Here is a 16,363-nt window from a genome sequence, read left to right on the forward strand (position 1 = left end):
TTTATTCCAAAAGGTCTTATGCCAATTGCAGTAACACACCTACATATAAGCACTTCACCTTTTCCTTACCTAGGCGATGTGGAACTGTACACCCGTAACTCGCCAGTGTGGTAGTCTGCCAGTGTCTTGCACCCGCTCACTAGATCATCACAGATCAAATGTCTACATCTTAGAAAAAAGAAAAGATTAGACACATAGCTAATTGCTTGATATTAAAAAATAAATAATAAATAGAAAAAGTTGTTGTGATGGGAAAGTGTACAAGTGATTAGAGATACCTTGATTGCAAGACTCAACAAACCACAAAGCATCCATAGAGTAAAGTGCTCCATTACAACCTTTAGTTGTGGTATAACACAAGGAGAGAGATGGGAGGTGAGAAAATCAAATCTGTACCCCAAAAAAAAAAAAAGGGTTAATATCTAGACTTCGAAAAAGAAATTCCAGATAGATAAAAGGTAAATTAGAGAGAAGAAATTTCCACCTGATGATCTACTTAATTTTCTTTAGAATGGTAACAGAACATAATGGCAATTACACACGAATGAGAGACCCAAGAAAAATGACTGAATAGAATTTGTTGTTGGGAACAGTAATTACATGTGTCAGATGCTAAGGTGGCGACTGAGCTAGTCATGCTATTTATTTTTTGATAAGTATATAAAATTTACTATAGGCATTGAAGGGTGCAAGTTTGCAACCAATGTATACGCCAAACTAAAGAAGTGCTTTACCCAATGTATGTGCCACCTAAGCGGGTATTGGGAGCGGAAGAGTGGAGGCAAACCTAACATTTGGTAATATTTAAACAAAAAGGCTTCCCTTGGACTCGAACTTGTAACCTCATGTTGTCAGTAAGTTCAAGGTTGTAACATTGCACAAGGCAATAACCCATTCATCCTTACAAAATCAAAATTCCTTCAAAAAAAATTCAATTCATCTTTACAAAATCAAAATTCCTTCAAAAAAATTTCATGCCTCCTAAGAAATCCATAAAAGAAAAAAGAATCATGAAACTTTCCTAACCCATAATTGGAATGTAATGAGCATGATATTCTACCCTCTGAAATCAGCAACTATAACCCATGCGAGGCAAAGAGGGGCAGCAAGCAATACTTTCCCTATGTGATATAACTACTAGAATTGGATTGGGATGGACAAAATGGAGACAAGTTAATGGCAGCAACTCCAATGCTCTTTCATTTTGGGCTCTCAAACTCATAATTTGAGAGATGGATAAAAAAGGGCTCTCCAATGGCCTTTGGCCTCTCAAAATTTGAAAATCTCAAATTTGCTCTCAAATGTAGGAGTTGCCAATTTTTTTTGGCAAGTCTCTTTAATTGCCCTATGACGCCGTTTCTTCCTATCTCCCTCAATCCCCTGTTGCTTTCTCTGTCCCTCAATATCGCTATCTCTGTCGTCTCTCTCCCTCTCATCTACAACGTCTTCCTATCTCCCTCAATCCCCTTCGTTGCTTTCTTTGTCCCTCAATATCGCTATCTCTGTCCCTCAATATCGCTATCTCTGTCGTCTCTCTCTCCCTCTCATCTGCAACAACCGGTTGTGGCTTCTGCCGTTGCCGGATTCTGAACTTCGGCGGCAAATTCGACGATCTGTGCCCATTGGAGGACTCCAAGGTACTGCTTAGCCATGGTTCTGGGTGGTCCGATCGTGGCTCCCTCCGCCATGGTCTCTGGGTGGTCCGATCATGGCTCCCTCTGTCGTCATCGTGGTTCTGGGTCGTGGCATGAGTTCCGGTGAAGAGGGCGGCGGCGATGATGATCAAAAATCGACCGAAGATCGGATGAATATGATGAAATCTTATTTTTATAATATGGTTATCATCTCTTGGATTGAATTGTTAATCTTCTTTCTTTCTTTCTTTCTCATCTCTCTCTCGTCAATCTATTTGTTTCTTGGAGAATGGAGTTTGTTTCCTCTGTCTATCTCTATCTATATTTGCAATGGAAAAAGAATGGTGGTTGAAAATGGAAGTTGGGAATGATTGTTGAAAAAAAAAATGGTGGTTGTATCAAAAAATAGCAACACACTATTGGAGTAGAATTGCTAAAATATACTATTTTGACACTATAGTACCTCTCAAAGTATAGATTTGGCATGCACAAATAGCTTTATGCATTGGAAATGGTCTTATGTGATAAAGAATAACACATAGGTTAAAAGGAAAGTTCTATAGGACCGTTATTAGGCCAACTATGCTTTATGGAGCGGAGTGTTAGGCTTTAAAAAAGAAACAAGAACGTCTTCATGTAGTGAAAATGAGAATGTTAAGATGGGTGGTTAGAGTGACTAGAAGAGATAGGGTCACAAATGAATGTTTAAGAAAAAAAATTAGGTATGGCACCTATTAACGAGAAAATAAGATAGTATACTTAGATGGTTGGAGTAACTACATTTTTTAAAAGGAAAGATTACACATATAGCTAATTGTTTGATTTGGGAGGGGGGGTGATGGGGGGAGGGAAAAAAGGTGATGGAAAGTGTACAAGTGATTAGAAATTCCTTGATTGCAAGACTCAACAATCCTTACAACATCTATAGTAGTAACATGCTCCATTACAACCTTTAGTTGTGGAATAACTCGGAGAGAGGGAGATTCAATTCTAAGAAAAGAGAATAAGGAGGTGAAAAAATCAAATCTATACCAAAAAATACAAAATAAAAATAAAAACTTTATCTGAACTTTGAAAAAAGAAAATTTCAGATAGAAAAGAGGTGAAGTTTTTAGAGAGAGGAAAATTTTCGGCTCATAGTCTTTTTTATTTTCTTCAAAATGGTGATGGGACATAATGGCAATTACACACGAATGAGACACAAAAAATGACAGTGAAAATAATTAGTTGTTGTGAAAAGTTATTGAACAGTGTCACATGCTAAGGTAGCGACTGAGCTACCATAGTTACGCCAGCAGTTGTGGCTAGCATCCCTCATATATACTAAGGCGCACAGACAAGCCTAAAAGGGAAAATAATACATGTCGGACACGGACACAAGCCAGACATACCGGGACACATGTCGAACATGCCAAAAAACATGTCTGAATTTTTTTAAATATTTAGACACGGCGCGGACACAACATGGATATGTGCGACACATGTGTCCCATTCTTGGGGTTTTTATTTTTATTTTTTTTGGATAACGCACTTGGGGATTTTAAGAAAGTTTTACAAAGAAAGCTAGGTTGAAGGGTAAATATGAATGCAAAGATTGTTTAATATAAGGAGTTGTTTAATAGCTTTCAGTAATATGATGGTCATTACATAATTACTTGTAAGTTGTTGTTTTATAAAACAATTTTATATTAAACAATCAGATTTTTATGCTTATATTTTATATAAAGGTTCAAACTCTTGCACAATTATCTTTGATTCTCTCTTGTTCTCCCACCGACCAAGCTTCGCTCCCGGTGGATGGTCTCTCTCTTTCTCCTCTTTTCTCTATTCTTCTTTGTCCTCTTTTATTTCTTCTTTTTCTTCTTCACAAACCCTAGATACTTCTTTTTTTCACATTCAAAACAAAATTCTTTTTGTGTCTCTTTTTCCTTTTTCCTCTTGTTTCCATGAACTTTTTCTCTTCTATGAATTCTTACTAACTAAGCTCTAATTATTTTCTTGCAAAACCCTAATCCTATTGTTTCTCTATTTTCTTCTCTTTCTTAACCCTCTTTCTATCACTCTCTCTTTTTCTCGGCAAAAGCACAATTTTTTACATTGTTAGGTTGATAAAAATAATATTACTCTTAATTTCTTAAAGTATATTATATACATATTGAAAGATAAAAAAGTTGAAGAGAGAAATAAAACATGAAGAACGCAAGGATATACGCGGTTTGGCCACTACGGCCTACATCCATGGCACACAGAGCCCAAAGGCTACATCACTTTTATTATTTTCTCTCTTAATATTGTTTACAATCAACACTTCTATTTATAGGTGAAAGAATACAAGTGATAAATAGGAAAAATATATTGATGGAGTAATATTCCTAAGAACAATACCATAAATCCATCCAATCAATATTCTATCATAGGCTAAAATCACTCCTATGATATTCTCCAACAATATATATATATATATATATATATATATATATAAATTTTCCGTGTCTCTGCCTTGTCTGTGTCGTATCGTATCCGTGTTGTTGTGTCGCTGTATCCGTGTCGTGTCGTGTCGTATTCGTATCCCGTATCCATTTCCATGCTTCTTAGCATATATAAAGGATACAAAAACTTGGTACCAAACCTAGGATGCTTCTCTCTTCACAACCAACAAACAAGTAAAAGCTTTTTGGATCCATCGTGGCCAACCCTACAGGAAAACTACTATTTTTTTAGTTGCATTGTTTCATGATGTACAATTACCAATTGGAATCACTCACGAGTTTTATTCGTTATTTCTTTTTTGATAAGTATATAAAATTTTCTATATGGATCAGAAGGGTGTGCAATACAAGTACACGCCCAACTAAAGAAGTGTACTACCCAGTGTACGTCCCACCTAAGCAGGGTGCCGGGAGCGAAAGAATGGAGGCAAGCTTAACATTTTGTGTTATTTAAACAAAACGGCTTCTCTTAGAGTCAAACTTGCAACCTCACGCTGTCAATTTGAACTTTTAACATTGGACTAGGCAATAACACATTCATCTTTAGATTCTTTACAAAATCCAGCTCCCTTCAAAGTCTCCTAAGAAATCCATAAAAGAGAAAAGAATCACGAAACTTTCCTAACCTGTAACTGGAATGTATTAATCATGATAGTCTAACCTCTGAATCAGCGATTATAACTCCTTAAATATATGCCTTCTTTCCCTATACACACCACACGAAGCAAAGAGGAGCAGCAAGCTACTTTCCCTGATCCTTTTCAAGACACACCATGATGTCAGCAACCCATCAAATCAAGAACTTAGCTAGGAATAACCCAGTGAACCCCAGTCCCCAGATATAGAGAAGATCAAGCTTCAAGGTCATAGATAACTGTACAGTGGAATAGGATATGCTCCACTAACTCCTCTGCCCTCTTCTACACAAATTCTGGCTCAAAGCCCTGCATTACCAACAAAAATAGTGCTCATAGGTGACAAACTTTAACCAAATGTCCAACTCTTGCTAAGGCCTAACCACAATGTGATAGCTTCTATAAACTGCATAGAACTAGGTTTCTCCCATTCAAAAGAAGAAGAAGAAAGAACTAGAAATTTTATTTGCTAATTTGATCAGAAAAAAGTAAAAGGGGACAACACACTCAGCTTCATGTCTACTAACATGCAAGTCACATAATAATGTAGCTCTTTATTAGTTCATTCAAATTGGTGAAATTACTAGGAGAGGCATATTCTGCTCGACCATCTCCTCAAGAGCAGAAAACACTTGCCAAAAAGATCTGTAACACCATCTTGGGAATTCATTGTAGCCCCAACAAGGTAAAACTTGACAGCAAAAACAACCCCACTCCCTACTGTTACATCATCCACCATTTTCTCTAACCACACATTATGAAATAGGACGACAGGAAAATCACCAGCAACTCACTCTAGTAGATAAAGGTTTGCTATGTTGCACAAATGCCAATAACTAACTTGAAATCATGTCATGAACTAAATCAATAACTAACAAATTGGACTCCACACGCAAATTAACTATTCATGACTAATCGATTTGTGTTGCAAGTTTCAGAAATTTTTGCACGTATAGGAGATTAGTTATTTAAAATTTGAACATCCCGTACGTATAGCTTTATCAAACGTAAGATGAATATCAGCAGTAAAGGTCCTGGAATAATATGTTGTCAAAATAGTTTCATTAAATCAACATGCAGCTGTAAACAAATATTTTCAGATATGAGATGTAAGATTTAAAACATGATAATATCCCAAGAATAAATGCCTAATTAGTCAAGTTTTGGGATTATAGTCATTTGTTGTGATTGTGCATTTATAAACAACAAGACTAACATAAGACACATAACATGCAACAGAAAGCCTAAATAACAAATTTGTTCATGCAATTGGGATACTTGAAACTTTAGGTGGGTGTAACAGGCAATTATCTTTTAGAATGATAAACAACTAACAGGTTTCCAAGTTACAATCGTCAGAGGGTCTCATCTCACTACCAAATTTGATCTCATTTGGACTCGTAGTATCTGTCAAGTAAATAATCGTCACATTCATAAGAGGAGTGATGGGTATTAATCCCCTTCCGACATGGCTATATACTATTTTCAAATAAAGTAGAAGCATATCCATTCACAGCACATTAACCAAATTCGGCAAGAAAAGTAAACTCTACAGAGCGTAAATCATTAACAAAAATAGGAAAGTTGCATAGGAATTTTTGAGGAGAGACCACAGCTTCAAGAAGGTTGCTGTCATCCCGAAGATGAAGATGGCAAATGCCAATCATCAGGTCGAGTCACAGAGACCTCCATTTTTGCCCCCTCTGCTTTTTACCTTTATAGGCAGCAGGCCCTTCAACTTTTCTAAAAGGTCATTTCAATGCATATTTTACAAAATTTCACCTAATTAATTATTTATTTACTTTTTATCCATCTTAAAGTCCAGTTTATAAGTTATTTCCGTTAAGTTATTGGGCCTCATTATTCACTTCAAAAATTATTTTTCTCTTACAAATGCCTTGACATGAATGAATTAAAGGGCTTGTTATGTTGAGAGTTTTCTTTGTGGCCAAAATGGGGTGTTCTTGTTGTTGCCCAATACTTGTTCTGGCCCAAGGCCCTCCATGTACTTTTATTATTGTATATTTTCAGTTGCTTCGTCTTTGGGAATAAACAATTTTAATGAATTAAAGGCGGATATGGCTATTAATTTTCACTGCAGCCATTATTTTGAATACTTTTTTATTTTTCCAATTGGCAAAAGAAACACACAAATTCAGTTTGATATTTATTCATAATATATGTGTGTGTATGTGTGTGTGTGTGTGTGTGTATATATATATATATAGCCCCCGGGGGCATAGCTGTGATGGTTGGAGCTTGAAGGCAGGTTTGAAATGGTCGGTGTTCGACTCTTCCCAAGCCATCTATTCCTCTCGATTGACTGCTGCGCGTGTTGAGGGGCCGGTGCACCTGGCACAGGTTTGTAACTTGGGGTGGGTCCCTAAGGGGCCCTGCCTAGGGGAGTTCCTGTTTTCAAATATATATATATATATATATATATATATCATGAAAAATTATTTTTAGACCAATGAAATAGACAGAAATTATGAGCCGAATTATTTGCATCTCTTGGATACAATGAGGTGAGAGTACGGGCTCCACCTCAATGCATCTAATGGTTGCAATTGCTCATTACTTTTAATTTTTTCATCATCTCTTATAATATTGTTTATATATTATTAATAACCCAGTTCTATTATTTATTTATTTATTTTTCCCTGACATCAATTTTAGAATAGAATCTGTAATAGCAAAACTTTAATTCTGCATTTGGTGTGAGGAATGGAATGAAATGAGATACTTATTACAACAAATTTTTTTGTTTGGTATGCAATTTAAAGTGAGAATGATTATTCCATTGAAATGAAAATTCATTTCACAACTATATTTATGGAATGACCATTCCATTCCCCAGTAATCTTTTTTTTTTTCAAAAAATAAACTTTTCAAAAATTCCTCATGTTCCAAGTTCAAAAACCACCACCAACACCATTGTCTTCCCCCTCACCACCTTCCACCACAACCACCTCTGCATTTCACCAACGCCACCTCCATTGCATTCCACCACTATCATTGCCACCGCCAAAATTGTTGTCGCCTTCAACCGCCATACCATCGCCGTCTCCACTGCCTTCCACCACTACCCCCTCCCTTATCGCCACCACCACCACAGACGTCCACCAATGCCACCACCTTCCACCACTATCACATTTAACCACCACCATCGTCATTGCCACCACCCCTGTCATCATTACCTCCTCAATTGTCACCACCACCACCTACACCATTGTTGTCTTCCACCACCGTCACTGTCACAACCACCACTGTCACCGCGTCCACAGCCTTCCACCGCCACCTCGCTATTGCCACCGCCTTCCACCACCATTACCGTTACTGACTTCCACTACCGCCTCTGCCACTACCACAGACTTCTATCACTGCCTTCCTCCACCACCTTATTATTGCATCTATCTATACATAAAAATGTTGCTCGTTGGAATTAACTTTTGTTAGTAAAATAAAATAGTTTGAATAATTTAATTACCGAAAAAAAAATATAGTTGAATAATTGAAAAGGAAGAGTGTTATCTAGTCGCCTAGTTGGTAGAGCGTCTAACTTTTTGAACAGGTGTGATTGTGTTTGAATCCCCCACAACTCCAACTCGTCATATAAATGTTGTACGCTAACATTAACTTTTCTTAATAAAATAAGATAGTTGAAAAACGAGACTTTTCAAGACTTTTTTTTACCATAATTAATTCTTGAGTTACATTTGAGTAATGATTTGGAGTTCAAAAGTCGAACAATTCTGACTAATTTATGTGAGTAAGGTCTGACATTATTATCATGTCATTAATTTATGTAAGTAAGGTCTGACATTATTATCATATCATCATATCCCTGATGTCTTAATACCATTAGTAAGTTCAAAATCGAACAATTTCGATTAATTTATGTAAGTAGTAAGATCTAATGTATGTCATCATCTTTTCATTAATATTCCTAATGTCATAATTAATGACATTAGTCTTTCCTTATATAAAATTAGTCGAATTTAATTTATAGTAAGAATAATAATAGATAGTCTGACAATTTAATAAATCTAACTAATTTTATATGAGTATGAAGCTCACGTCGGCATGACGTTAAGCATATTATGATATCATTATGATGTCAAATCCAGGCATGGACCTATGAGGGGCCCAGTGGGGCCTCCACTAAAATATTTTTTATTTACAAAATTACTTATAGATTTTGTGAAAATTTTTAAAATGTCTCTATTTTTTTGAAAATTTTAAATATGGCCCCACAAAATTTCTAATAATATCCCATCATTCATTATTGTTGCTCAAAGTCTTGCTCTCATACAATTCTCTGGTTCACACATCCCACAGTATAGTGATTGCTTCAATAATCACCAATTTGCCCATTCTTAATTTATTCTATCTCCGTATTATCCGAGGGTATTAAAGACTTTCTCCTAAATTATCATACTCAAGTTTTATACAAAAACAAGGGCTATGTGTGAAATAATTAATATTAATGGACAAACCAAATAATCAAGCAATGGGTAGAAAAAAAAAATTCTGGCTTGCACCAACAAATATATATTTTGCACAGCAACCTAGTGTATGCATGGCCTCCAATGAGTCGTTTCCTTTACTGACAAAGTGATCAGTACTTTGCTCTATGACATATACTTCTTTTTTACTTTTACTTCTATTTTATTTTTTTTTTATTTTTTTTTTACTTTTTTGTCAATGTATACCACCCATTGATGAACATGTGTGATGTCCTATAGGCTCAAGTACTATATATATAGACGACATTATTTTTTTCGGAAAAATTCAAGCAAGAATTTAAATTGTCTTCTTTTATTTACTCAAGAATACCATTCAAACTTAAGACAAGGGTCAAACAAGCCCTTAATATTGTGAAGGCGGGGCAGGAGGCTTAGGCGGTTGCCTAAAGCCCCAGATCAATAAAAGGTTCTAAATTTTTTTATTTCATTGTGTATTGTTTTTTATTTAAAATTTTAATTTCTTTATATTATTAGCTCTAACCAGTAATAGAAGCTCCCCAAAATTCTTGGCAAGCAAAATCTCTCAGACATATTTTTTCAAACAAATAGCCCAGACTCAAATTTAATTTATACAAAAACAAGGCCCGTATGTGAAATAATTAATGGACAAACCAAAAGAATCAACAAATGGGTAGAAATAAAATTCTGGCTAGCACCAACGCTTATATTTTATTTGGCACAGCAACCTAGTGTATGCATGCCCACCTATGAGTCGTCTCCTTTATTGACAAAGTGAGATATATATATATATATATATATATATATATATATATATATATATATTTCCTTTTATTTTTTTATTTATTTTTTACATTTTGGTAAGTGTATACCTACCATTGATAAACATATGACTTGTAGTTAGGGAAAAAAATCATCTCCATTGCATCTCTCAATGAATTGGTCCATTGAGAGGGTAAACTGAATGGCGATTTTTTTTTCTCCCCTAAAATTCAAACAATAATTTCTATTGTAAGCAATTCAAATTTAAGGAAAGATGCAAACAAGCCACTTAATATTGACATAATGTTCATAATTTCATATTACTATTAATGGTAACATTACAAGCATAATGATAAACAACACACCACAGAGTCGTCCAAAACAAAGAAAGATATATCATTTATTAAAAATGATTTATTGGAAAATGATGTAGTAAACCATAATGGTGAATGAAGTCCAAAAAATAGAGAGAAATTCATATGAGCTTGAGTGCATTTATAGCTTTAATTATGAAGAGTACTTGTGGACTACTGCTTCATGAATGATCTGAAAGGCCTTGTTGATGCATGGGTTGAACTTGAGGGGATCTATGTAGTCTTTCTCTGCACTCACAGCAACCCTTAGCTTTCCGATGTAACTCACCATTGTTATACATAAACTCTGCAATGCCATCAACACAAGTTGTTAATTACCTAAAAATAAATAAATAAATAAATAATCAGGTGTGTAGTAGTAGTATAGTATACCAGTGGACTTCCAATCACTGTGAAGTACAATCCGCTAATGGGATGATTAGCCAAAGCCATTGGTTCCACCGGCCCGATCATATTCGAAATGGCCATACTCGAGTTCTTCAAAGTGCTATGGACATACTTAGCCGTTGCCTGCTGGGACACCAATTAATTAAATTCACCAAAGTTTTCATCAATTCTATATTACTATATATGACTATCTATACCAACTGAATTACAAAACATAGATAATAGTCTAGTAATTATTAGCATAATTAATATTTGACGTACGTACCTCAGCACCTTTAAGTTTCCTCATGGTTTCAAGTAGCCTACCAGTGAGATAAACAGCCGAAGAGTTTTTTTTTCTTTTCATTAGATGATGTGCTTTAAGGATAAAGTTGAGAGGGTTTGAAGAGCAGTCATCATCGGTTAAATTAGGTATCGGCAAGTGCAAGAAGGCGAAATGGTTCCCCCATGGCATCTCAGCGTCGGGTTTTACCATGTCACTGACGGACTTGTAGCCACCTACGCTCCGAGTGTTGAGCAGCACCAACGCAGTAGAGCTAGAATGTGTAGTACTATTGCCTAGATCATGGCTTGCTGCAGATTGCATGTACAGTCTAGTCCCCAAGAAGATTATTCCAGTAATAACATCATTTATAGTCTGTTGGGAAGAAGAGTTTGATCAAATATTAGCTTATATTGTTGTACTTCTATATCTCATCATCACTTGTTTGGCTTTACATTCAAATTAATGGGGGATGGCAAAGCCTAATCCTCAAATAGTATTAAGCTAAATGAGCTAGTTAGTTTGCATATAGTTGTGCACATCCTTCACATGAAACACACTTATACACTAACTTTGTCATTACGGGGACTCGAAGGCCCGAACTTCCACTTTGAAAAGTGAAAAAATACCACTAATCTACAGCATAGTACATAACTTTATTCCAGACTTTAATTGATATATATATATATATATATATATATATATATATATATATATTTTTTTTCTTGTAGGTACTTACACACATTGCCTACCGCTCGAACCACTCCCTTCCTCTCTGAGTGAGAGGCTAAGGAGGTTATACAATTGACCTAATGATCCATTGGTGTTTTATATAGTTTAGTATAGGTAGAATGATTTTCATTAAGTGTTGTTTGTTTTGTGTATCGTAGATTAATTATATATGTATATGAAGTCAAATATTTTATTGATACAGTTTGTAATTAATGAAAATAACATTAAGATGGTCCCACTACTAGAAATGAATATTACGCAATTAGTACAAATTATTAGAGAAAGAATAAGACATATATATATATAGTAGCACTTAAATTAAAGTATGTAACTGATCAGAAAGTTGCTAGTTACCACTTTAAGGTTGTCCTTAATCTCTTTGATGTGATCAAGAGAGAATATGATAGTAGTTACAGTCAATGGCCGGAACTCCACTCCGTCACCAGATCGGATCGGCGTCAAGTCATCTTCAAGCCAAGTGCTCTTCAAAAGACTCCATCCAAAATCCAAAGAAGTGTTGATGATCCCGGCAAGAACACGAGGCACGAACCTGAAAATGGTGTTAACTTTACCTTTAAGTTTGGTGTTGGATTGACATGAAGGGAATGTCAAGGGAAGAGAAGGATTGTCAGCTCTTTGTAGGCAAGAAAGAAGAGCACCCATTAGGGAATAGCCATCCCCAAGTGCATGATGAAGCTTAAATATAATATTCTCGGCTGCATTGCTTGTTGGGTATTTAACTATGTGGATTTCCCACAATGGTCTGCTTTGTGGAAGTTGATCCTTAGCTATATTTGCTAAGTAGTCATTCAAATGCTCATCATACAACTCTGGTGACATTCCCTCCGGGAAAATGGGGACATGTACATGATCTTCTAGCTTCACTTCAACCCTTTTCCATTTCTTCATTCCATTCTTGTCTCCAACCTGCAATCCAATCAAATATATCCTCAACGGTTATAAAATTCCTTTTCTTAATGATATATATATATATATGTGTGTGTGTGTGTGTGTGTGTGTGTGTGTGTGTATAAAGAGACATTACCATGATGAGAGAAAAGCGTGACACCTTAGTATCAGGGTAAACCTTACAGTTATAAAGGCTCTATTTAGTTTGTCACTTAAAAACTAATTTATAAGAACTCAAAAAATATATTACTGTTTTCACAAAACTATAGAAAAAAAAAAAAAAAAAAAAAAAAAAAAAAAAAAACTGCTTTATGAAAGTGAGTTTTCCAAAAATAGCTATTATAAGAAACTGTCAACAAAGTAAATTTTTATACAATTTTTGGAAAAGCCAATTTATTTTTGTATTGATATGTGTGTGTTTCTTTATATATATATATCTATAGAGAGAGAGAGAGAACCATGATGGAGGAAAAGCGTGGGTTGATGGGTAAGAAGACATCCTTGATGAGTGAAGTGGTTAGGGAGTCATCCATTGGGATTTCTAATTCGAGGACAGCGAGAATGGAGATTGATAACACAGAGCTGTTGAAGTATTGTGAAATAGGACTCGCAGGTTTTGATACTGCTTCTGGCAGCTGAAACTCCATCAGAGCCCTTGAGCTTCGTCCACCACTGACCAGTCAGTGTATACGTACATATAGTTCATGAACATTAATTAGTGAATATTGTTGGTTGGCGGCTATTCAGTATTTATAACTATCCCAAATTAAAACTGGTGCAACCACTCAAACATTTTTTAACCTATACTAACCAAGTAATAATAAAAGCCAAAAAAATAAAAAATATAACTATAAATGTCATATTAAAATACATCTAACATTTTCTTAATACCCTGTTAAATTTATAAAAAGGTAATAATTCTTACACGTACTGTTATTCATTGAGTTCACTGGAAGTCAAAACTAAATTATTTTTTTAGCTAGAAGATTCGGTCTCAAGACATTGTCCAAGGAACCTTGGTTGAACAAGAATTTATATATATATATATATTTTAGGGAGAGAGATTTCCAAAGTTCAATAAATATTTTGGAATTGAATCAATTCTTGTACTCCGTATATGTTAATGAGTATCATTCAATATTTAGCAAATATTACTAATTTGAAAGGGGAAGAGAAAGAGAGAGTCAATAGTGGCTAGGTAAGAATTTTCGGAAATTCAAAGCGGAAGATTTTGGTCAGAATATTCCATCCTAATTAAGGTTTTTTTTTTTTTTTTTTTGAGTTGAGCATTCTACCAATTAAGCTAATAGATAATGCCAGCCTCGAATGAATTGTAGAATACAAAATTTACTTTTTGACGTGGTTTTTTTTTTAAACTTTTTTTTTGGTTACTTTTCTTCAATCTTTGTTATATAAGTTGATGTTTGAACTTTTGTTGCTCTGTTATACTCTTTGTATCATATTGTATTTTAATAATAAAATAACCAAATAAGTTTAGAAAAATAGTACAGGAAACACGAAAGTACCAAGCTAATAATTTTAGTTTAATAAATTCTCTTTTGTCAAAAAAAAAATGTAATAGAGAAAGTAAATAAGGGAAGAAAAATTAAAGTTTATACTGAAAATGATATATAGATATGGTATTATAAAATATGAGATTAATGAACATATTAGAGGTCTACCTTGTTAAAAAAAAAGAAGGTATGGAGTGTAACAAGTAAAAAGTAGAAGTGCAAATATTGTCTTTCTTTAGATATATATATATATATATATATATATATATATATATATATATATATATTAATGAGACCTAGCCAAGCAACACCAATCCCTGTCTGAAAGAAAATTCAAATAATTGGACCTGGCAGCAACCCTAGTCTCGATGGCATTGATTTTTTTTTTTTCTTTCTTTCTTTATGGCATTGATTAATTCAACTAAAAGTTGGTTGCAATGGAGACCATGCTCTTGTATTGGAGTACTTATATGATAAAGATGAAATTAATGACCTGAAACCATCTATGCACGCATAAGGAGACATATATACGGATATATAACGTACTTCATACAATCTAATCAAATAATTAAATCGATTGTACAAGTCCCATGAAATATCACATCTCTTTACTTCTTCTTTAAATGAATTGTTGTCTTCTGTCTCCTTTCTCATTAATGATAATGCACAAATTATCGTTTTAATTACTTAATTCCCGTAAAACAACCATCATAGTAGACCCACACTTCACTGATTGCTTCAATAATATTTTCCACCATTTGGCCATGCTTATATTCTGCTCTATGCATTTTTTGGTGCATCCATCTTACCATTACTGGTGGATCTTATTGTTCATAATACACACACATAATTAAATAAATAACTTACCATAAACACACACACATGCACATGTTTATAAAAAGTCAGTCGCAAGTAAAATCCCACAATCAACTTTTTCGAACAAAAGACAGCATTGTACGTAGTCTCTTGCCAAATTACAAATAGTCCACACCCAAATATTTTTCAAAACAAGGACCATGTGTGAAATAAATGGGCAAACCAAAGAATCAACAAATTAAAGGGTAGAAATAAAATTCTGGCTCGAGACCAAACCTTGTATATATATATATATATACACACACACACAATATAATTGGACAGCAACCTAATGGGCATGCGTGGCCCTACCTAGCCATGAGTCGTTCCTTTTGACCGACTCTGCTTTATTATACAAGCCTTTTTTGAGTTTGTGCTAACCTATAATATCCTACAAAGAGTGACCACCAATTGATGAACACATGTCCGGCCTATAGCTACAAATTCGGCCTAGAGATATAAACGACTTCAATGTTGGAAGTAGTTGTTGCATATATATAATTGAATATATATATGATTGCGGTGTGAACAAAAGTTGGCGCTGTAAAGCTTGACATTAATTGTGAAAAAAAAAAAAAAAAAAGCTTGACATTAATTGTCATTTGAACGTGTCATAGTTTTGTTACTTCTTAATAATAACAAAATAAAAACTGTTCTGGCCTAGTGCTACTTAAGCAAAGAGTGTGAATATTAGCAGGAGGGTCTTTTATAAGTCATGGCAAAGGAATTTTTAGGTCACGCTTGTGATGACTAATATCACTTGCATGCATCAGTAATTAGGGATCAAACATGTTAAACCTCTGGATTTTTTTTTTTTTGGTTAAAATGTTAAACCTCTGGATGGACATGAATTATTAAACTCTTAGCCAACCTAATGTTCAAACAATTAATGTAGTGCCAAAGTGATAGCCTTGTAAAATACCAACATATGATAGCTATCTCACTCCTAAGGCAAAGGTTTGTTGTTTATTAGCCAACCCAATTCTCGAATACTGGTGTGCCAAAGTGACTGACATGTATGTAGGTAGTAGGTACCAACCAAGTACAGCATACATCTATGCCATCCCTATCATTGCCAAGACAAAGTTCTCATCCCTCACCTACCCATATTATATTTTATATTTTGTGTCTGGATATATGAGTTTTTTCTTTTAAAAATTTATAATAAAATTCTGTTGTCGTCTGGTTTTCGTTTTGTGGAGAAATTATAATTTTTTTATAGTACTTAATATTCCACAAAAGAGGGTACTATTGGTAAATATGAAATAATTTTTCCTCTCTGAGAGAATATAAGTACGAAAAAAATAAAATAAAAAATAATAGTAA

At 34.5% G+C, this 16,363-nt stretch overlaps 1 protein-coding gene across 1 annotated transcript; it reads right to left on the reverse strand.

Annotated features, from left to right (window-relative positions):
• Positions 1-10,297: 10,297 nt before the first annotated feature.
• On the reverse strand, positions 10,298-13,352 carry LOC132308900 (wax ester synthase/diacylglycerol acyltransferase 11-like). Its single transcript, XM_059807182.1, has 5 exons — positions 13,127-13,352; positions 12,114-12,686; positions 11,031-11,402; positions 10,751-10,888; positions 10,298-10,664 (listed from the first exon to the last, which is right to left on the reverse strand). Exons 1-5 carry the CDS (start codon positions 13,313-13,315, stop codon positions 10,512-10,514), a joined length of 1,425 nt encoding a protein of 474 aa, XP_059663165.1. The 5' UTR covers positions 13,316-13,352; the 3' UTR covers positions 10,298-10,511.
• Positions 13,353-16,363: the final 3,011 nt, after the last annotated feature.

The sequence above is a fragment of the Cornus florida genome, unplaced genomic scaffold, assembly GCF_030987335.1.
Source record: "Cornus florida cultivar Cherokee Brave unplaced genomic scaffold, ASM3098733v1 CherokeeBrave_3.0.0_Hap2_Chr05, whole genome shotgun sequence".
NCBI classification, from domain to species: Eukaryota; Viridiplantae; Streptophyta; class Magnoliopsida; order Cornales; family Cornaceae; genus Cornus; species Cornus florida.

Bases quoted from the DNA above. Each gene is read 5' to 3' on its own strand.
- LOC132308900 (XM_059807182.1), bottom strand. From the start codon at position 13,315: ATGGAGTTTCAGCTGCCAGAAGCAGTATCAAAACCTGCGAGTCCTATT. The intron at 12,687-13,126 runs GTTCTCTCTCTC...ATTGGATTGCAG, and splicing joins CACGCTTTTCCTCCATCATG to GTTGGAGACAAGAATGGAAT. The intron at 10,665-10,750 runs GTATACTATACT...ATGGCATTGCAG, and splicing joins CAGTGATTGGAAGTCCACTG to AGTTTATGTATAACAATGGT.